This window comes from Cibotium barometz, chromosome 1 (genome assembly GCF_041138505.1).
Source record: "Cibotium barometz isolate CiBa-2024 chromosome 1, ASM4113850v1, whole genome shotgun sequence".
Taxonomy (NCBI): domain Eukaryota; kingdom Viridiplantae; phylum Streptophyta; class Polypodiopsida; order Cyatheales; family Cibotiaceae; genus Cibotium; species Cibotium barometz.
Window position 1 is genome coordinate 73987869 of NC_141046.1, and position 21695 is coordinate 74009563.

The following is a 21695-nucleotide window of genomic DNA, read 5'->3' on the forward strand; positions in this document are numbered from 1 at the left end:
TTGATACACGTGCCACCTCTGAGAAGAAGCAAGGGCAAGAACGATCCGAATCGTGGTCATCCATGCTGTCGGTGCAAAGGTATCCTCGTAGTCAATGCCTGGCCGCTGAGTATGACCTTTAGCCATGAGTCTGGCTTTGTGTTTGTCCACCGACCCATCTGACGCATATTTGGTCTTAAAGACCCATTTGACACCAATGACTGACCGTTTCGACGGCCTCGGTACCAACTCCCATGTGTTGTTCTTCTCGATGGCATCAAGTTCCACCTCCATGGCTTTCCTCCAAGTATCCTGTGAAAGGGCTTCCTTAACGGGAGTGGGCTCCTTGTCCCGCATAATACGAGACATCAAAGCATAGTTTACCTGAAGAAGCTCCGTTGTATTGCTTTTGTCGCGGACTCTGTGCGATCTTCGAGGGCCGTCCTCTGTGGTCCACTCGGAGGGTAGCTCCGTGACACCTGACTCCCGAAGGGTGTCCATCAACCACCTGGGTACTCAAACAGATCGTGAAGCCTCCTACCGTTGCGGGGACTCTACTCCAACTGCGGGCTCAACCTCCTGTACTGACTGAGGTTGATCACCTGGAACAATGGTCTGGGAATCATCATCAGACTCCTCTGGATCTCCAAGAAGTGGCGGCTTCTCGACAGTGGATATGGGAACATGCTCATCAAAGACCACATCCCGGCTAACAACAATCTCATTCCTCTCAGGATCATACAATCTGTATCCCTTGGAAAGAGAATTATATCCCACAAATATAAGCTCGCGGGATTTCGAGTCAAGGTTCCCCCTCTGCTTCTTCGGAATATGTACATACGCATCACTCCCAAAAACACGGAAGTGGGAGACATCAGGTTTCTTGCCAAAGTATGCCTCAAATGGAGTCATACTAGGTACTGAAGTCGTTGGAGACCGGTTGAGGGTATGGACAGCCGTTGCCACAGCCTCTCCCCAAAGTGGACGAGGAAGATCACGATGCTCTAGCATGGTCCTCGCCATCTCCACCACAGTCCTGTTTTTGCGTTCTACAACTCCATTCTCTGAAGGCGATCCTGTATTGGCCAGTTCCCTGTTGATGCCATGGTCTGCACAAAATATGAGAAAAACATTCGAGGAGAATTCTCCCCCTTTGTCAGCCCTGAGAGTCTTTACCTGCAATCCAGACTCTTTTTCCACCATCACGTGTGAATCCTTGAACCGTGCAAAAGCTTGGTCCTTCTATGAAAGAAAGTAGACCCACGTGAATCTGGTACAGTCATCAACAAGCAGCATGAAATAGAGAGATCCTCCCAATGATGGTGTCTGCTGAGGTCCACACAAGTCAGTGTGAATCAACTCCAATGGTTTTGAAGCCCGCCTGGAAGCCTACTTCGGAAAGGATTAAGAACTACAATGTCCTTGCCTGCTGCCAGCATCTCGAAAGCCAACCACCATTTGGTCCCGGAAAGCTCGCCGTTGTGCATCCACATTTAAGTGGCCATAACGAAAGTGCCACAGGTCTCCGACCTAAGAACCTGTCAATGAGGAGAGTGCAGAGAGCTTGTAGATACCATTCTCTACACCGCCTTCCCAAACAACCTGGCCAGTCTCACGGTCCCGTAGAGCAACTGAATGCTCCTCAAATTCCACCCGAAAGCCAGTCTTGCATACTTCATGCACTGACAGAAGATGAAAACCAAGAGCAGGCACGTAGAGAACACGGGAGGCATGCTTGCCCCCTTGCCGTCGGGAATAATCTCCATCCGGCCCTCACTGTGTATCGGAATGGAGTTGTCGCCAATGAAGATGCGACCTGACTGTCGTTTCAGATCCAAAAAGAAGTCTCAGGATGGAGTCATGTGCCTGGAAGCACCACTATCAAGAATCCATTCCCGGGTATCCTTTGCGGTGAAGCCAACTGCCTCCTCGCTCGAAGATGATGAAGCATCTGAGTCCATCATCTCTAAGTGCACAAATGCAGGAGTCTTTAGAGCTGAGGCTGAAGAATCAGCACTCTTCCTAGTCCGCTTAGGACACTTCCTCCAATAGTGGCCTTTCTCGCCACAATCATTGCAGGACCTCTCGGCCTTCATTTTCTCTCGTTCTGTGTCAGGCTTCTTCTCAGAAGACTTCTCCGGTGAAGCCTTCCCTTTGCCCTTGTTGTTATTCCGGCCTTTCGGCCATTGGCCAGTTAAGGCCTCCGAACCTCCGCTGTGAGGAATGTTCGTGAATCGTTCCTCTTGGTCCAAGACCATGGGCACAAGCTCCTCCCAAGTAATGGTGCTGAGCCTGCCACTAGTAATCAAAGAGGAGTAGCAAGTGGAATACTGAGCAAGCAAGTGGGACAGCAAAGTAATGGCCATGTCTTCTAATGATATCTCCTTCCCAACCTGGAGGACTTCCTACTGAAGGACCTGCAGCTTGTTAATGTGCTCCCGCATCGTCGACGACTTTGCAGGGTTCATAACCCGCATCTGTACTTCCAAGGAAATCCTCTTCATGGGCGATACCCTGTTATAAAGAGAAGCCAAGTGCTGCCATATGCCTCTGGCCAGCGTCATATGCTTTACGTGATTGATTACTTGCGGTGTGTAGTTGAGGAAGATAAATGAACGGATCCTGGCGTTGACACGATCCCACATCTGTGCCTGAGCCTCGCAGTCCTTCCTCGTTGACAGTAACTCCCCTTCCTTTGCTTCCGGGCGTGGAACCCCGATAACGATGAAATTAGCAAGGTCATATGACTCCAGCACAGACTCCATCATAACCTTCCAGATGCCGTAATTGTTCCCGTCCAACTGACAGTCCACTCGGAACGTGGGGAGTGTTGGGATCTTCACGTGCTTCTCAGCCATCTCTAACAAATCTGCCATCGCGGGGATGTAACTAAAAAAGGGTGGGTGGGTGGGAAAAAATCTTTGAACCTGCAAGTGGCTGTCCAGCAACTCAACCCACCTTCATCTTGCTTCTTCTCTTCCCAAACAGTCCCTAACAGTCCACCAATCAGCAACGCAACAATCCCCCTCTTGCTCAGAAAACCCAAGATCTTTCAAGAGCCTAGGACTCTAATACCATGTCAAAATACGCAGCGGAGATGATAACCAAATCTGAGACCACAAGAGCAAGTAGAGTACAGAAAATAGACAACACAAGAGAAGGAGAGAGATAGGCGTGTAACTCTTCTCTATACACAAGATCCCGAAGATGAAAACAAGATACAATGAAGTGGGGAGCCATGGGGCAATTTTATATGGCCCCATATATGGGGTCGACCTGCACTAGGGACAGCCGACAGGACAAAATGTCCACGACCACTAAATATCACTAGTCGGCCAGCTTCTCAGGGTCGGCCCTCACACGTGTGGAGTCGGCCAGCAACAGAGAGAAGCTGGGACTGCCAGTGACCAGTCAGCCAACATCTGGTACAACCGACAGGTCCAATATTGCCTCCCACACCATGGAAAAATAGGGAAAGTGGAGAAAAATGAGAAAACACCTACAAAGGGCAGGCACACCCACAACAGAGGCCCTGGTGTCTCATAAAGACAGGAGATGACTTCTAGCAGAGAGAGTGTGTGTGAAAGAAAGAAAGCTGTATTAAGCGTTTGCAAAAGGCCAAAATGACCTATGAGACCAAAATAGTCCATCATCATCATCAAGATTCAAGGGTACAAAGTAAAATGAAATGAACTGAAATGAACCAGTGCTCCAAAAGTGGGTATAAAAACATCATCCTAGTGTGTTTGAACTTTGAACTTTGAACTTTGAACTTTGGGTCTTGAGAAAGGCTTAAGGGAGGGAGGGAGAGAATGAGGGAGAGAGAGTGTGTGTGTGAGAGGGGCTGCCTTGGGTACTTAAAGCCCCCGTCTAAAGACTCAAACTAGAAAAAAAAAAATTTGTGGACGCCTCGATCAGGCAGTCATTCGCCTCGAACGCCTCGTACGCCTCTAACCGAGGCGCGCCTCGTAACAACTATGCTATCGTGTGAGTACATCCCAGAGAGAGGAGATCATGAAGCAGGTAAATGAGCTTCTTGAGAAGGGTTTGGTTCAGCCAAGCTCTTTTCCATACTATTCACCCGTCCTCTTGGTTTAAAATAAAGATAGATCTTTTCGTATGTGTGTGGATTATAGAGCTTTGAATAAGCTTACCATCAAGAATCGGTTTCCGATTCCATGCATAGACGACATCCTTCACAAGTTGGACGGATCGGCATGCTTTAGCCGAATCGATCTCAAGAGTTGGTATCATCAAGTGCGTGTGGTGCTTGAGGATGTACATAAAACTATTTTCATGATAGCATTTGGGCTTTATGAGTATCTTGTTATGCCTTTTGGTCTTACGAGTGCCTTGGCTACATTCAATAGAATGATGGATCACATGTTCCGTGGGTATAGGAAATTTACAGGTGTCTTCTTTGATGACATCCTAGTCTTCTCGAAGACCGAAGAAGAGTATAGAGCACATTTGGCTATTGTTTTTGAAGAACTCCGTAAGCATAAACTTTTCATAAATGCAAAGAAGAGTGAGTTCTTTTTGTCAGATATACACTATCTTGGGATTATTGTGTCCAAAGATGAAGTGCGAATGAATCTTGTGTCACCATTTGGTCCATCTCCATTTCTAGAGCCACTTCTATGGGACTATCACTCCATAGAGCGGCCAGATTTGTACCATGTTCACATGTGGCCAGGCCAGTGCCCCATGTGAAAGGGTCAGTCATATGGTGTCACATGGACGGGAATGAGTTTTGTGCCACCCGTCTGTGACCAGCATTGTGTCATATGGACGGGAGTTTGTTTGTTGCCACCCGTGTATGACAAGGATTGCATCTTATCCATGGGACTGTCACTCCATGTTAGAACTAATATTTGTGCCGACCTTGTCTGTGGGATAGAAACACAGAGAATTAAGGTTGAACTCGCACAGGAAATAAAGTCATACCAAGAAGTACTAGAGCAGCAAGAAGCCAATGTCAGCAAGGCAACACAAGAAGAGAGGACTGAAGCACAAAATATAACTCCTCCTCAAAGCCCTGCCCAATTGATCTTCACAAATCTATCTCCCTTGAATAATTCCACGATGTCAGACACACCTGCGGGGTTGCAACCAAAGCCTAGAAGCCAATGTCAGCAAGGCAACACAAGAAGAGAGGACTGAAGCACAAAATATAACTCCTCCTCAAAGCCCTGCCCAATTGATCTTCACAAATCTATCTCCCTTGAATAATTCCACGATGTCAGACACACCTGCGGGGTTGCAACCAAAGCCTAAAGCAGAAGCAGTGCCAGTAGCAGAGCCCCAAGGACTTGAGGAAGCTACATCGCGATTCGCTCCTAGTGCAAGTCGCAAAAGGACCATTTGATACATGAAAAAGGGTCACTCCAGAGGAAGGCTCGTGCCAGGACTTGTGTTTTGCCTATGGGACTGTCACTCCACAGGAAAACCAAGACTTCACATTTCTATTGTGCCAGTTTTGTGCCCGACAAGAAATCCTTATACAAGTTTCATGAAAGAGAGATTTCGCCCATTACATGTGCACATGCATTTATGTTTGCATGCATAAACTTGGTTTAGCATGACTTGTTTCCGTGTGTTTGCTTACTATGTCGTGCTAGTACACTGGACGGGGACGCCCCCAATGTACCGTGGGTGTGCTGTCTGTTGACGAGTTGGTGTGGCATGTGAACAGGTGGTAAGTATTGCCCTTTTTGGCCTTTTCAAATGTAAAATCCATTAAGTAATGTAAACCTTAATGTTTATAAGGTTGGGTGTTCACACACATTTAACACATTGGCTGGACACTTGATTTAATGTGGGTGCTCAACATTATTAAGGTTTAATAATAATATTTACAACATGTATTGCATGGAGAAATATTTCTTCCCCACACGTGGATGGTTAGTGGGGGCGGAGGCAGGAGGGGTGGTTGATGGAAAATAGGCACCTGTTGTACCCGCCTAGATTGGTGTACCCGCTTGGATTGATGTACCTGCAAGCCATGTACCCGATTGTACCTACAGCCTTGAACCCGATTGTACCTGCAGCTCTGCCGCCTGCTGCTGGCGTACCTACTGTTGCTGTACTCGCCTGTACCTGCAGCTGTACCCGCCTGTTGCCCAACACCTATTGTTGCCAGTATCTGCCTACAGAGCTATACCAGCTGCTGCCCTGTATCAGCTGCAACCCTGTACCCGATTGGACCAGCTGCTGCCCTGTACCCGACTGTATCTGCAGCTCTTGTACCCGCCTACAGTATTGGAGTGCATTAGAAAGGGGATGAACTTCTCTACTGAGATCTGAATTTGAATCCTTGTCAGGTACTTATTTCTATATTTTTAGATTCAGGTATTATTAAAATTAAATGTTGTTTTAACAAGTCTTGTCAGGCAAAACATCACACCCCTTTGCCTTCACCAAGGCCACCGGGATGGTGACTTTTCCCATGATTACCCTGACCAATGAAGATCATTTGGGTACGAGGAAAACTGGGAGCAAAGCTTACTTGGGAGCACTAGGTACTACTCCCTCCGCAGTGCTTGACCTTGCCAGGCGTTAGTACGGACGTGCCTGTTGGTGCACGGTCCCGGAAGACCAATGAGGGCAGGTGTTCACCCAGTGAAGGTGGGAGACTGTCTGTGACTTGGTCTACTCCGACAACTGATTCTTCGTCGACAAAATCTTATTGTTTTCCAGTTGTACTTACTCCTTGGACCCGTGAACACTTGTACATATAAATACTCCAAGAAATACAACTGTGTTGAGAGGGGGGCGGCCCTTTCCAGCCCCAGTGATGGTGTCAAGTGTTTTTTGTCATTTTCAGTTTTAATGTTGCAAGTATTATCATTCCATCTCGAGAAATTTGATGTCCTAGATATATGAGTTTTTATTTAAAGAACTCACACTTCGTATACTTGGCATACAACTTCTCCTACCTCAAAATCCCAAGACGATCTGGAGATGTTCAGCGTGCTCCAAAGTATGACTATGTATCAAGATATCTAGAAACACTATAATGATTTTTCTACATAATCTCTAAGGAGATCATTCATGATTTGTTGAAAAGTAGTAGGAGCATTTAACGAGCCCACAAGGTAATACGAGGAACTCTTAATGGCCATACCACACGCAGAATCCCGTCAACAGAATATCTTGCATTTCTTGAACAAGTTGGTCTGCTAAAGCGACTTTATGTTGAAGAACAAAGTTGGCAGGAACAAGGGGAGTATGGCCATAAGCTGCTTAAAAAGGTGTCATTCCAATAGCTGAATGATAAGAATTATTATAAGCAAATTCCACCAAAGGTAAATATTCTTCCCATGAAGCTAATCGAGACTGAACATAATGACGCAGCATTTCTTCCAGAATCTGATTAACTCGTTCCGTTTGTTCATCTGTCTGTGGATGATAAGCAGAGCTAAAGAGTAAATTTGTACCAAGAGACTTCAATATCGAAGTCCAAAAATGTCCTATAAACTTTGGATCTCGATCAGAAACTATAGATTTTGGCAACCCATGAAGTTTGAAGATATACTGTATGAACAATATTGCAATATCCGAAGCCTGGGCTGCTTTCTTGCACGGAATGAAATGTGCCATCTTAGAAAATCTGTCAACCACCACAAGAATCTATGTATTGCCTTTAAAAGAACGTGGCAATGAAGTGATAAAATCCAGACTATTACTTTCCCGGTGTTCATTGGGAACTAGAAGTGGTTGAAGAAGACCAGCTGGAACTTGTCTGCTAGCTTTCATACATTGGCACGAAAGACATGCTGTGACAAACTTAATAACATCTTGTTTCATTTGAGGCCAATAGTATGTAGCCGTCAAAAGACGATATGTTTTATTGATGCCTAGGTGTGCAGCATAAGTGACCTTGTGATGTTCTTTTACCAAGACTCTTCGAACATGAGTATCATGAGGTACACAAATACGATCCTGATAATATAGTAAATCATCCACTAATATATATGCTCCATAAATCTTCAATTCGGAAGGAGTTGCATTCTGAGAATTTAGAATTCAAAATGCATTTCCAAAATCACCGTCCTTTCAATAACGGTCCTTGAAACTTTGAGGTATATCCATTTCAACGGTAGAAATAGCCAAGACCGAAGTTGGCAGCATACGACTGAGGGCATCCGCAACCACGACCAAGAACATACTCAATTGTCATATGGAAATTGGCTAAGAATTCAACCCAACGCCCTTGCCTAGCATTCATAACTGGCTACGTGAAGATGTATTTCAAAAAATGATGATCTGTTTTCACCACTGAATCTGCACCAAGGAGATAATGTTTCCATGCACGATAGGCATGAACAATAGCCAAAAATCCCTTGTGTCATATACTGGGTATCTTACTTGAATCGCAAAGTGCTTATGACTGTCAAATGCAATAGCACGTCCTTGTTGCATCAAGACGACACCAGTGGCAATATCAGAAGCATCCGTATAAACATCAAAAGGGAGAGTAGGGTCAGGAATAGCTATGACAGGAGTTGTGGTCAAAGCTGTCTTTAAACTTTCAAAAGCTTGTGTTGCCGCTTCAGTCCACTTGAATGCAGAAGCGAACTTTAAAAGTTCTGTGAGAGGAGCAGCTATTTCTGAAAATCGATGAACCTTTGTGTGATAGAAGTTGGCAAGTCCCAAGAAAGAAAGAACATCATGGATGTTTGTGGGAGTTGGCCAATTGACAATAACCTGTATTTTCTTCAGATCCACAGAAATACTGTCTGCTGAAATAACATGTCCAAGGTGCTCCAAGGATGTCTTGAAGAAATCACTTTTGCCTGGAATAATGTAAAGAGCGTTGTCACGAAGCACTTGGAAAACGATCTTAAGATGTGCCTTGTGTTCTTCTATATTAGGACTGAACACCAAGATGTTGTCAAGATAGATAATGACGAACTTGTCCAAAAAAGAACGAAAAAGATCATTCATTAGACTCATAAATGGAAGAATCTTTGGCTGAATAGACCATTAAAAGTGCTGAGGAACAACCACTCTTGCGGACCCACCGTTTTGCTTGAAGAGCTGAAAGGATTAGTGTAGAAGGTTGGTCTCTAATGCCTTCGAGTACCACAAGCATATCATTTTGAGCAAATTGTATGGAATGGTTTCGGAAACTGATCAGGGGATCATATTGATACAACCATTCTTGACCAAGAATCGTATCATAATGTGCCAAAGTCATGACTTGGAAATCCAATTTGTCACGATAGTCCTAAATTCGAAAGGAGAGGTGTTTGGCAACGGTGTTACTCAAGGACGTGGAACCATCGGCAAGCTCTACTTCATAAATAACAGCACTTTGAGAAGTCCGAATCTTCAATCTCTGGGTCAAGGTGGTTCCCACAAAGTTATGAGAACACCCACTATCAATGAGCACATGAATAGGGTGACTGGAAATAGAACCTTGAAGAACCAAAATCTGAGTAGACCGCTAGGGGCAACGATGAAGAGGCAGCTTGAGCTGTGGCAATAGCGGTGATCACCGAAGCATGTGCAATAACATGGTGATTAACCGCACGCTTTCCTTTGTCAATAACTAGGGGTTTCTCCTCGGAGGTGGAGGGTTCAGCACTAGAATTCTGTCGATGGGTTGGTCTTTTGGGGCACTCAAACCAACCATGAGGTCCATTGCAAATTGTGCACAATCTTGTCTTTTGTTGATCCCGTCCACCAGAAGGAACAATGGAAGGACGAGGATTGTGAGATTGGTCACGTCCTTGGTCCCATCCACGATCCAAACTGTGTGGTTGGAAGGACTGAGGACGTCGGGACTAAAAAGAGGACGATCCTTCTAATCGATGAGGATGTTGAGAATTATTCCATTGGGAATTAGGCCGGGAGGTAGAAGTGCCAAAAGATTCTCTTCGACTATCTCGGTTCATACGAGACCCATTGGCTTTCTGAAAGACATTAGCTCGATCGGAAGAGACCGAATTTCGAGAATTAATGTCTGCAACGCGCTCGGCGTAACATATGGCATCGGCAATGAAATGGATCTAGAGCAAAATATAGAATCAAACACATCAAAGCAAGAATCTAGCATCCATTAATCATGAGATTAGTGATCAAATGGCTCATCACATGAATATACAAAAGAGAGAGAAAATCTATAAGTGCATGTAGCAAGAGAAGATGCACAAATAGCCTAAGTGTGTTTAACCTCTCACCAAGAGGATGACCATGGAAGGCCATATCTCCATAGATGGAGCCCAAAGGTACAGGATGACCAAAATTAGTAAAAGTGTCAAAATGTCCTACCAAAGTACCCCAAGCCCTATTTATAGTCACTATCTCCTTTTTCCCATGGGCCCCTATGTACATGTGGAAATCAAGCTCTATGGTTCATGACAAACCATCCCTTCCCAAAGATTTTGTCCTCAAAATCATACAAGATATTTACAATTGAATCGCAATCTCAATGTAAACCCATGGGAAGTAGAGAGGTCTTCAAAAATGCGTCTCGAATACATTTGGAATAGGGAAACCAAATGTAGTGAAGCCGGCAAACTCCTTCTCCAAAAATAGCATGTAGGACTGTTATGGCAGCCATGTTGTCGATGAAGCTTCCCTTGAAATTCTTCATGAAACCTCCATAAAAATGAGCTGCAAATGATGCGTAGCCGCACCCAAAAGGTACCACATATTTGTCATTGAATCAAATGATCTTCCAAGTGTGTTGGAGTAGATTGGTAACCCCAACAATAGATCCAACCAAAGCTGTCCAGAAATTACAGCACATATAAAACCTCATGATATGCCCATTCTTCACATAATAATCATGCCACTTGATCAAGGAATACTTCCATCAAGTAAACCATGTTGTTGAACATACTCCATTGATTGCCAAGTAGCCTCATCTATGGGCAAGCGCTTCCATTTCACAAGGAATTCATCAATTTTCCGGTTCCTCAAAACCCTTGTCCTCTTGTCCACAATCCTCTCCAGCTCATAGATAATCTCTCCTTCTTCATCCATCGGTGGTAACTCTTCAATCTCTTGAGGAAGAGAGCCCACAAATCTCTTAAGGTTGGATACATGAAACACATTATGAATCCTTGTAAAAGGAGGTAGGTCAAGCTTATAAGCCAAATCACCCACTTTCTTGACTACCAAATATGGTCCATAGTATCTATGTGCCAACTTGGAATTGGAAGACCCTTTGAGAATATTGTGACGGCTCTTAGGAAGCTTGAGCAACACATAATCACCTTCCTTGAACTCCATTTCGCGTCTATGCTCATCCGCATTTGCCTTCATGACTTCTTGTGCCTTCTTCATATTATCCTTGCATAATTGAAGAAGCTGTCTCATCCTTTCCAACTCTTCCTTGGCTAAAGGATTAACCATTTTATCCTCATGGAAGGCAATAGATGGCACATGCACTTGATACCCATAAAGAGCCTCGAAAGGTGACATCCCAATACTCAAATGCTTGCTTGAATTATGACAAAATTCAGCAAGGTAAAGCCATTCATCCCATGATGCTTGCATGTCATGACAATAGTGTCTCAAGTACACTTCGACCCATTTGTTTGTGCACTCCGTTTGCCCATCCGTTTGAGGGTGAAAGACTGTAGAAGGAGTGATTTGAGTCCCCAAGTTCTCATACAATGTCCTCCAAAAAGTGCCCATGAACTTGGTATCTCTATCACAAACTATGTTGAGTGGCAAACCATGTATCTTGAATACATGCTCCATAAATTGCTTGGCAATGTGAGAGGCCCCATAAGTAGTCTTGGAAGCAATAAAATGAGCTGATTTGGTGAGTCTATCCACCACCACAAATACTTGATCCCATCCATGCTTCGTCTTTGGCAAGCCCGTGATGAAGTCCATGGAAATGTGAGTCCATTTTCCATCCGGAATAGGCAAAGGATGAAGTAAACCACTTGGCAATTGGTGACTATCCTTATTCCTTTGGCATGACACACATTCCAAAACAAACTTCTTGACATCCCTCCACATGCCTTTCCAATAAAAGCTTTTGCTCACTTTGTCAAATGTCTTGAGAACACCAAGATGACCCGAAAGCGGTGAAGAATGCATCTCATGAAGCACCTTGGGGATGTAGGATGAGGTTGGAACCAAATACACCTTATCCTTGTGCCATAGTAGACCATTCCGAAGCTTATAATGAGGAAATTCTTCACCATCTCCTTGCTGTAATTTTCTGTAAATATGGGCAGCACTCTATTTTGGCATATTGTCCCTCAAAATGCATGCATGATCCCTTCCACCGGGGCCGAAAGGAAACTCATCCTCTTCTTTGATAAAAGAATGACCCTCCAAGTCTTCTTCATGTGTCTCCTCGCTGCAATCTTCAAACTCTTCCACATCATGAGATGACTTGGAATCGTAATCCGCATCCATAATGATCATAGTAGCCACCACTTTCTTTGATTTGCAAATGTGCCCGGGTGACCACTTCTCTTTGCATTTAAAACATAGGCCTTTGCTCCTCAATTCCTCAATCTTAGGATCATCCATCTCTTGAGTCTCCTTGAATGGTTGAGGAGGCTTCTTGACAAACCCATTGCTCTTCTTAGCATCATTATGAACTCCACTTGTGGACTGTCCACTTCCAAAAGATGTATGGAATTCGGAAGTGTAAGTGAATGTAGAAGAAGGTAGACTTTTCCCCACATTTGAAGAAGTGTGAAATGGCTTATGAAAAGGTACATTGGGCTGAACCCTCTTATACTTTGGCTCATATGGCTCCGCCAACCTCATAGCCTCTTTGATAGTGCTTGGTCTTTGTGCCGAGACATCCGCTTTGATGTATGAATCTAGACCATGCACAAACTTCTTCAATCGCATGCCTTCATTGAGTCCAACCACAAACATAGAGAGCTTCATGAACCTCTTGATGTACTCCCTAACCGACATGCCCTTTTGTGTGAGTTCATACCATTCTTCATGGTATCGGTCAAGAACCAAAGGCGACACAAATGTCATATTCATTTCATGCTTGAGTTCTTCCCAAGTATGTGGTATAACTCCTTCCTTGAGCACATGTCTCCACCATTGATGTGCATAGTCTTCCAAATGCAAGGATGCAAAATGCACTTTGTCCCTTTCACTCTTCGGATAGAGCTGAAAGTATGTATCCAACTTATTCATCCATTCTTCCAACTCATGTGGGGCTGAACCATCACCCTTGAACTTAGAGAGTGAAATCTTGTCCTTTACATCCTTTGACACGGTTGACGATGCATTCTCATGATGGTGCGAGGGCTTGTGCTTTTGCATTTGCACAAAAGATCCAAGGAATTGTGCAAAATCCTTGTACTCCCTCTTGAGGAAATTTGGCATTTCCATCCACCTATCATGAGCTTCTCTTTGTCTCTCAGTGAATGACATATGTTCCCAATCAAGCTCAACCACATCATCCATATCATACACCTCCTCTTCAAGCATGGAGAACTGATTTGCTTTGGGTTTCAAAGGTACTCTCCTCGGATCCCCAAAATTTGACTCCTCATGTCTGAATGTAGGTGCATGTTGCTTTCCATCCAATTGAGAAGAACCCGCTTGGAATGTAGTAGACTTCATCTCCCGTATAGAAGGCCTCCTAGCATCCGCCATGAATCCAAAAGTGACATTCTTGGTGGAATGCTCATGTGTTACCTTGGGAGAAACCTCTTGTACCATGGGTAGCTTGCCTTCCCTATGGCCTTCAAAAGCTGTCCCAAATTGCTTACCTTCATGTAAAGCACCATGACCACTATCATAGGAAGGTTGGCTCATTGGCCGAGCGACCCTCTCTTCCAAAACTTCCATCCTTGTAGCCATAGTGTCAAGCCTACCATTGACTTCCATCCTTGTAGCCATCGTGTCCATCTTAGCATTCATTTCCATCAGCATTTGCATGATCGAATCAATGGGGATGGTATGCGAAGATTGTGGGGTGTGCTTATGGCACTTCCGCATTCAACTCCTCATTCCCTTCTCTTGAAGTATGCCCAAAAGTATCCCCTTCTCTTGAAGTGTGCCCAAGAGTATCCTCCGGAGCATCCAAAATTCCTTGTTCCATCATTGCCTCTTCATCCTCTACCTCGTCGGAAGCCAAAGTGTTGCGCCTCGGTCACCCTTTAGCTTCGGCCCCATGGAAACCTTCGGTTTCAAAAATTTGGCTCTAAATTGAGGTAGGGATGTCCGATTGAAGTGATCTAAAGCTTGTTGGAGAGCTAATGAAGTGTACTAGACCACTATGCAAAGACACGTAAGAGATGAGGTGTGCTACTATTCTCTGTTTTAGGGTTTACATGGTTATAGGCTGAAACGATATTTTGGGTATAACTTGAGCAAGAGATATCCAAATGCAAAACTTTTTAGCTCAAATCAAAGCCTTCGATGAGTACTACAAGCCTATGTAATTGGATCTAGAAGACCTTCAAACCCCTGTGAGACTGAATTAGGGTTTACTGTTTCTGCAAAAACCCTAAATTCTACCCTAAAGAGAGATCGAAATGCAGAGGTTAAGGGCTCGTTGGGTAGCTCTAAGGAAGCACTAAGAGCTCATATGGTCCCTTTTAATTCAGTCCAAAAGGGTATTAGGGTTTTTGTGAATCTGCAGATTCTTGCCAAAGTGACCCTTTTTGTGCCCAATTGATCTTTGTTTGCTCCCAAACCAATGTCAACACCTTCCGCACCTCATTGGCATCTCAAGGTCTGCAAATTATGCTCCACAAGCTTCAATTGTCCATGTATGACCAGAAATTTGAGAAAATTTTGACATAGTCTCATTTGTTTTAGGAGCTAAATCTCAATTTTTCTCAAATAACAATGCAAAAATCCATAATCCTCTCATCAATTCCCATCCATTACATAGCATGTGCCTCAACTTGCATCACTAAAAGACATACAAATTCCTTGCAATACCATACGTTTCCCATGTCATAATGCAAGATCAATTCCCATGAGATGTCCATATTAAGGCGCCATTGCCATGTACATAAACCAAGAGGATCGTCGGTGTAGCGTGTTGAAGCTTGCCGATCTCCCGACCAAGCTCTTCTCACCCCCGTACCTAGTTCGAACCAAGGCACGGGTTGAGGCCAAGTCTTCACCTCCACACCTAATCCTCCACCGTACCGCTTTACCACGGCACTCATGGCACGGTGGCCATGCTCCTCCCCCGGGCCTCTCCACCAACACCCGAGGTACCCTCACCAACATATCTAGTTTCTGGAAATTGAAGTGAGTGCAAACAATTGTGAGGTGCATATATATTGAATATGAAAATGAGGCGGATCACTTATAAGGATGTGACATGACTCATGCCCATTACAATATACCCATAAACCATTATGCATGAACTCATGCTTATCCACATGGCTCCAAATGTCCGCCACTCATCCAAAGATCCAACATCAATAAATAAGCACAAGTGAGGTAATACCATATACCAATGATATCAATATCCAATTGGTATCACTTCCATAAGCATTGCTTATGAGTAATTGACATCAAATGGCATTCAAGGGCATCAACTTGCATTTGAATGTAGCATTACCAATTGATTCCAATCACATATCAAGCTCTTCCAATGCTCAATAGCATCATACCAATGCATAAAAGCATCATGTCCATAGCAAAAACCATCTCATTATTACCCAACATCCACTCCATGCATGTGGCTCAATCAATGCATCTAAGCATATGCATTCCTTCATCCATTTATGCATGGATTCATCCAAGAATCTTGCATTTGTCTCACAAATGGCCACATGACATCCAAATGGGTGTGATTAAAGAAGGATGTGAGCAATAAGAGCATGTAATCACTTTCCAATGGATCATGAGTTATGCAGGAATGTTAAAATGCTGTAAATTAGGGTTTCCATTCATGAATAACCCCAGTTTGTCCATAGCATGAAGATTAATCACCATTGCTTGAGAAAATGGCCATAGCAACTCACCAATGGTATTCCGAAAGCTTCAATGGTTGGATTATTGCTTGATAGAGCTTCCAATGGAACCAAATCTTGAAGATTTTTGCAATTTCTGTGGGCTGCTCAAACCTCCTCTTCTCCCTCTCCAATAGCAATGAAAAACTCCCCAAAATCCACCAAAAAGATGCCAAACATCATGGCTAACAACCACATGGAAGAAATGGAATGTGATAGAATCTCCATCTTGTGATTTTTGGCCGTGAGGATGCGTTGAAAAACGGCGCCCAACGCCTAGCTTCATGAGTGAAAAAGCACAAAATCATCTCCAAGTTTGGCCCTCATTAGCAATAGAATGCATTTGCAGCCATTTAGAGTGAGTGGAGATGGACAATGGTGAGCTATGTGAGAGAGATTAGGGTTTGGAGCAAGGGGAAAGAAAAGAGAAAGAAATTTTTAAAAATTTTCAGAAAATTGCATGTAAATTGGTACTCTATGTGTTCCTCTCCTCAAGATCAACAAAAGCCCTAGTAAATGGAAGCAAAACGGGGGAAAGATGAGAAGTAATGGCTATGGAAAGCTTGGAAAAGAAGCACAAAAAGATAAACGTGATTAACAGAGAGATTAACAGATGATTAATTCAAATTTTTTTCAATTTTTGTATCCTGCCCCAAATATTTGATCCAAGGTACCCAAATTAGGTCCAATTGAGCTAAATCTCCATGAAATCACATGAAATGATGCCTCCCCTCCACTAATCTCCAAAGATTAAGTAGAAATTAAGCAAGATTAAGCCAAAACTCCAAGAAATCAAGAGAAAATTCAAAAAATTATCAAGAAAATGACTAATCTCAGGCCCAAAACCTTGATAATGGATCAAAATCAAGGCTCTGATACCGATCACTAATCTCATGATAAATGGATGCTAGATTCTTGCTTTGATGTGTTTGATTCTATATTTTGCTCTAGATCCATTTCACTAAAGGGGTTTTTGTTTATGTTTTTTTGTTTGGCTGTATATGTGGCAATTACAGCCTAAGGGTCATAACCTTTGGGTAGGGTTATTATGTGTGTTGGGTATTTTTAATAATAAAAAAATCAGCAAGTCGACGTGCGCTTATCAACGGGCAGCTGACCTGGAGGAAAATCCACCAAGAAGGGATGCGCCGATTCAAAGGAGGGGTGCCTGTCCATGAAAGGGTGTCGGCTGAAAGGTAAGCCTTCGGATTGAAGGGTTGCTTCGTGTCTTGCCTTTATTCAAGAGTTTCTTGCATATGGCTGGCAAAAACTTAATCAACAAAAAATTGGGAGTTTGGGGCTGAATTTGATGCTGCATTCTCTCCTGCTCTTCCATTCAACACTTGCTACACCCAATTTTAGGGTTTGGGCTACCTAATTTTAGGGTTTGGGTATGTCACAGGAGGGCAAAAAAAGTTTGCTCTGATACCACTGTAAAGCTTTTATAGCTTTATTAACATGATTAAGACTGAATTAATGAACATAAGACAAATACTACAAGAAAAGACTGAGTGATTGCATTGAGATGGGGGCCTTTCTTAAATAGAGGCCGAAAGGGTACAATTGAAGAGGCACATCCTTGGGAAGGGGTGTGGCTCTTGAATCAATGGTTATGTCCTTTGGACTTAGGGGTGTGTCTTTTAATGAATAGACATGTCCTTTGATAGTGACCCGTGTGAAAGGGTGTGACCCTTCACAAGTGTCTTTCCAGTTAATGAAAGATTAAGGAGTAATTAGGAAGAGATTAAGAGAGTTAGTCACAATCGTGACAGTCTTAGTCTTGGGGTAGCCCTATGGGCTGACCCTGTCTCTAGATGCAAACCTACATGCCTACACAGAGGTTTGGCATCCAATTGCAAACCAAATACACAAAACATCTTCTGACATCATTCCAGAGGGAGACTCACAACGCGGACTAGCACTGCTTCATGTGCAGGACAATGTACGCCTAACCTTGGACGCATAGAGTGAAACCTTGGCTGACTTGTCCCAGACTAGGCTCACATGGGACCAGTTTCCACTCTAGGTCCTGCACCTTCTTGTTCAAATATGTCGACGTGGCATCCAAGTGCGGGATGCACGTGACATTTAAAGGGTGAAATAATTCCGCACATCACTTCAACAATCTGAAATTTATTTGTAAATAGATAAGCAAGCTTGACATAGTAGATGACAGTGTGCTTCAGAAGTACCGGTGCCCCTCAAGGAGATTTACTCTTACAAATCTGTCCCATCCTAAGATATTCCGAGAACTGTCGGGCAATCTCATCCTCTTCTAGCTGGCTCATCCTATAAGACGCGATGCTCACAAGCTACCTAGAACTAGAACAATCTTATGATCAACCAACCAATTTGGTGGAAGACCATGAGGTAACTCACTTAGGAAGACATCGGCAAACTATGCCCTGATGTCCCTAAACCCTATGTCTCTCATACATCAAGACTAACTAAATTAAACTCACAATTAGCATCAGGTGACATGGTATCTAGAACACATTGAAACACTTCATGAAAAAACGTCTTCCTTTCCACATTTTAAAAAAACGATGAAGCGTTTTTCTAAAAACTTTGGTAAAAAAACATTTGCTTTTTTCACACCCAAAAAAAAAACCATTGAGCTTGCCATTCTTTTTCTGCATAAACAAGAACTACTCAGCATCATTTACAATAATGATGATTCCAAGGACCTTTGGCTCCAGTTCCTAGAGAAAAGACCAACTTTACCACTCATATATCTGTCCATTTGGAGAGCATACACAGATGGATTGTTCAATGCAGCCAACCAGCCCCCACTAACACCACAAATATGCCTCAACCAAAGAGGATTCCCTCTTGACCAAAGTCAATTATCAAGGCTATTTGCAGCCTCAAAAGCAGAAGGCAAAGAACCATGAAAAACTAAAAGCTGAATTACTTACTCATTCTTGCATGAATCCTCATAGAGCCACAAATATGCCTCAAACAGGACTCGGACTTCACGGCTACTTGCAACACCAAAAGAACTAAAATATGAATATGTTCAAGGCTGAGGACTCCCATCCTCCAATAGCTCTTCAATGACGCCACATGCCGAGGTTTCCATAAAACTTGGTAATAGAACACGGTTATACCTATCCACAAGCCTAGGAACCGTCATGAATGGGCATTTGATGGGCAATATCATGATTCGATATCGGAGATTCTGATGGCCAGGTACCCCTAATGTCATGATTGGGCATTAGATGGCCAAGATATTTGGCAGGCATACCTCACAGGTTCACAAGAGAGATAAGGGGCTCAAGCCAAGGGCCAAGCACACTTCAAACCAAATAGCTTACAACTTGGCCACTTGCAAAATCATGTACTAAATCAAGCCAAGAAAGAATTGCTAAATTGGATCACACAAGATTCAGCTGGCTACATACCTTGCTAATGGGGTATGTTATGGGAAAAAACAAAATGACCAGCACTCGAACTACTGGAGTCATTGCAGCCCCAACCGCTAGGCCATACCTAGAGCAAACAGCTTGAGGGAATATCTGATTTAAAAAAAACAAGAAGTAGTCATAGACCAGCAATGTGGGGATGGCATACTAAAGAGGTTTCCAAAATAAAGCCAGAATCCAGCACTAACCTCACCAAACATCAAAATCAGTGTCACTGATATCAAGATCGCACCCCAAGCGGTTACTAATCCATCAAGAAATATAGGCAAAGCCTGCCCAACAACAAAACAAAAAGCTACTAAAGAACTTTTTAAGAATCAATTTGTCCACTCATAAAATTATAAACCACAATTCATACCTCCATGGCAAGGGCATTCCCAATTAGAAGTGTGCATAGCAGTAAATGCTGATTCTTCACCACGGGGAGAATTTTAGCTGGCCATTTGCAGTACATCGATGTTATCAGAGGCTAGGTTACCGCTTCTACATGCAAATTATGGTGCTAGCACTACAGACATAAGTTGCACGCATGTGTAGCCACAAAATGTATGTTAGAATGTGTACCGTGGATACACTTATATGCATCAATGCGAATGTGCATGCCATGTGCAATTCATGCATGAGGATTCACAAGGGAAAATTTGAGCAGGTAGTATGTGAAATTGTGAATGTGCACGTGTGCAGTGCATGGATGTACATGAATGGACACGTGTGTGCAAGGAACTCACCTGCATACTTTTGATCCTTAGGGGTACCAGATTCTATGAGCACTTCCAAGTCAACAAGCCCCAGAGACATCAAACCAAGCGTCAGCCCCGACATCATGCCGGCAAAGAGCACAAGCCCTACAATGATGAGGAGGTAAAGCCAGAAGGTAGGTCCACAGCAATGCTCCGCCATCCTCAGCTATGTCTTAGGCTTCCTTGAACACTTCTGCTCCAAATCCAAAGAGCAGTGTATGCCTTTACCTTGCAAAACTGCAAGACTATCACAGTTTCTTTCAGCCTATTAGACCAGATAACAAGAGACGATCACGCCAATCAGTGTGGAGTTCATTTCGCCAAAATGGAGAACATATGAGGCTTAGCAAGCAATCAGATGCACACAGGTCCTAACCTTGACAACCTCTTCTCTACCCTTTTGACTATGGCGGAAAATGCTACTGTACTGGCCCCTGCTTCTGCTGTTTCCCTAGGGTTTCTGTCTGCGGAGGCAGCCTTCTTTTTCTTGTCCTTATGCTTCCAAAGACAGAAGATGCAGAGCTTGAAACCCTAAATTAAAAGACAGAGAGAAATTGGCCCTAACCATCATGATCCCAAAAGCATGAGTAAAAAATCAGGCGTTGGAAAAACACCTTTTGATCGACAGTTCAACACTGTTTCCTGCTCGACTTGGGTATGGCGATCAAACCCTCAACCGCTTCAGCTAAAGCTATGGCGATGGCGTTTCCTTCTTGACAGTGGAAAAACACCCGACTCCCCAAAAAAACCGAAAAAATAAAAAACTGTTATTTATTATTATTCTTAATTCCAATTTATAATTCGCATTTATAATATTTATATCTCTTTAAGAATATATATTAGGATATACTATATAATATAGACTATATAACTCCAATTTATAATTTTCAAAAGCAGAGCTATGTTATTTGTGCTATATTATAATAACTTTAACTATTTATTTTCTTTCGTGTAGTTCCCTATTTTATATGTGGGTAAATTTGTGTTATATAAATCTTAATTCTAATATTGTTGTCACGTGACAAATCATGAGATGATAGGCATATATATACTTGGAAGTTGGGATCTTTTGTTTTTGTGACAAGAAAATGCCAAATAATAACATTTGTGGGTTTAGGTGACTTTTTGGTGTGTGCAATGTCCACCTCCACGTGGTGCTTTTTCTATAAGAGTTAGAGGGTGATGGATAAATTAGCTGTTGTTGGTAGCTTGTTGTAAGGCTGAAAGGATGTAATGTTTATATATATATTGGTCCCAAAAAAAAAAAGTTTGTGCAACACCACAAATTGCGCATGCCACAACTTCAAGAGCAGTGCAAAAAGATATCATCTATTTACAACTTTTAAAATCCATGCAACTCTTTAGAACAAATCCTTAGTAGAAAAAAAATTCCCCTTAAAAAGAAATGCATGGTTTGAAAACACACACACACACACACACACTTACCATTTAGTTTGTTGAGATTACAAGCTTGATGACAGCTATAGCCAGGCACAATATGTGCTGGCATGGTAGACAGTAGTAGCAGGTGTGTGACAATAAATGGCTGCGCCGAGCTGGTACAGCGTGTGGACATTAGATAAGGTTATTTGGTGTGTGAACAGAGCACATGTAGTGTGTGG

The 21695-nt window shown here is 43.2% G+C and overlaps 1 protein-coding gene across 8 annotated transcripts in view; it reads right to left on the reverse strand.

Moving 5' to 3' along the window:
* The window catches only part of LOC147642400 (DUF21 domain-containing protein At2g14520-like), an 89409-nt gene extending 68562 nt beyond the window's left edge, over positions 1-20847 (reverse strand). For 2 of the 8 annotated variants that reach the window (XM_086806060.1, XM_086806109.1), the window contains exons 1-6: positions 20688-20837; positions 20450-20604; positions 20062-20310; positions 19692-19768; positions 19522-19605; positions 19313-19426 (exon numbers count right to left, since the gene is read on the reverse strand). In XM_086806060.1, coding sequence (XP_086662186.1) covers positions 19313-19426; positions 19522-19605; positions 19692-19768; positions 20062-20233 — 447 coding nt within the window. In that variant the 5' untranslated portion in view covers positions 20234-20310; positions 20450-20604; positions 20688-20837. Of the gene's footprint in view, positions 1-19312; positions 19427-19521; positions 19606-19691; positions 19769-20061; positions 20339-20449; positions 20605-20687 lie in introns of those variants that run through there. The other 6 variants (XM_086806068.1, XM_086806116.1, XM_086806076.1 and 3 more) reach the window with 5 other exon arrangements.
* Between the last annotated feature and the right edge of the window lie 848 nt (positions 20848-21695).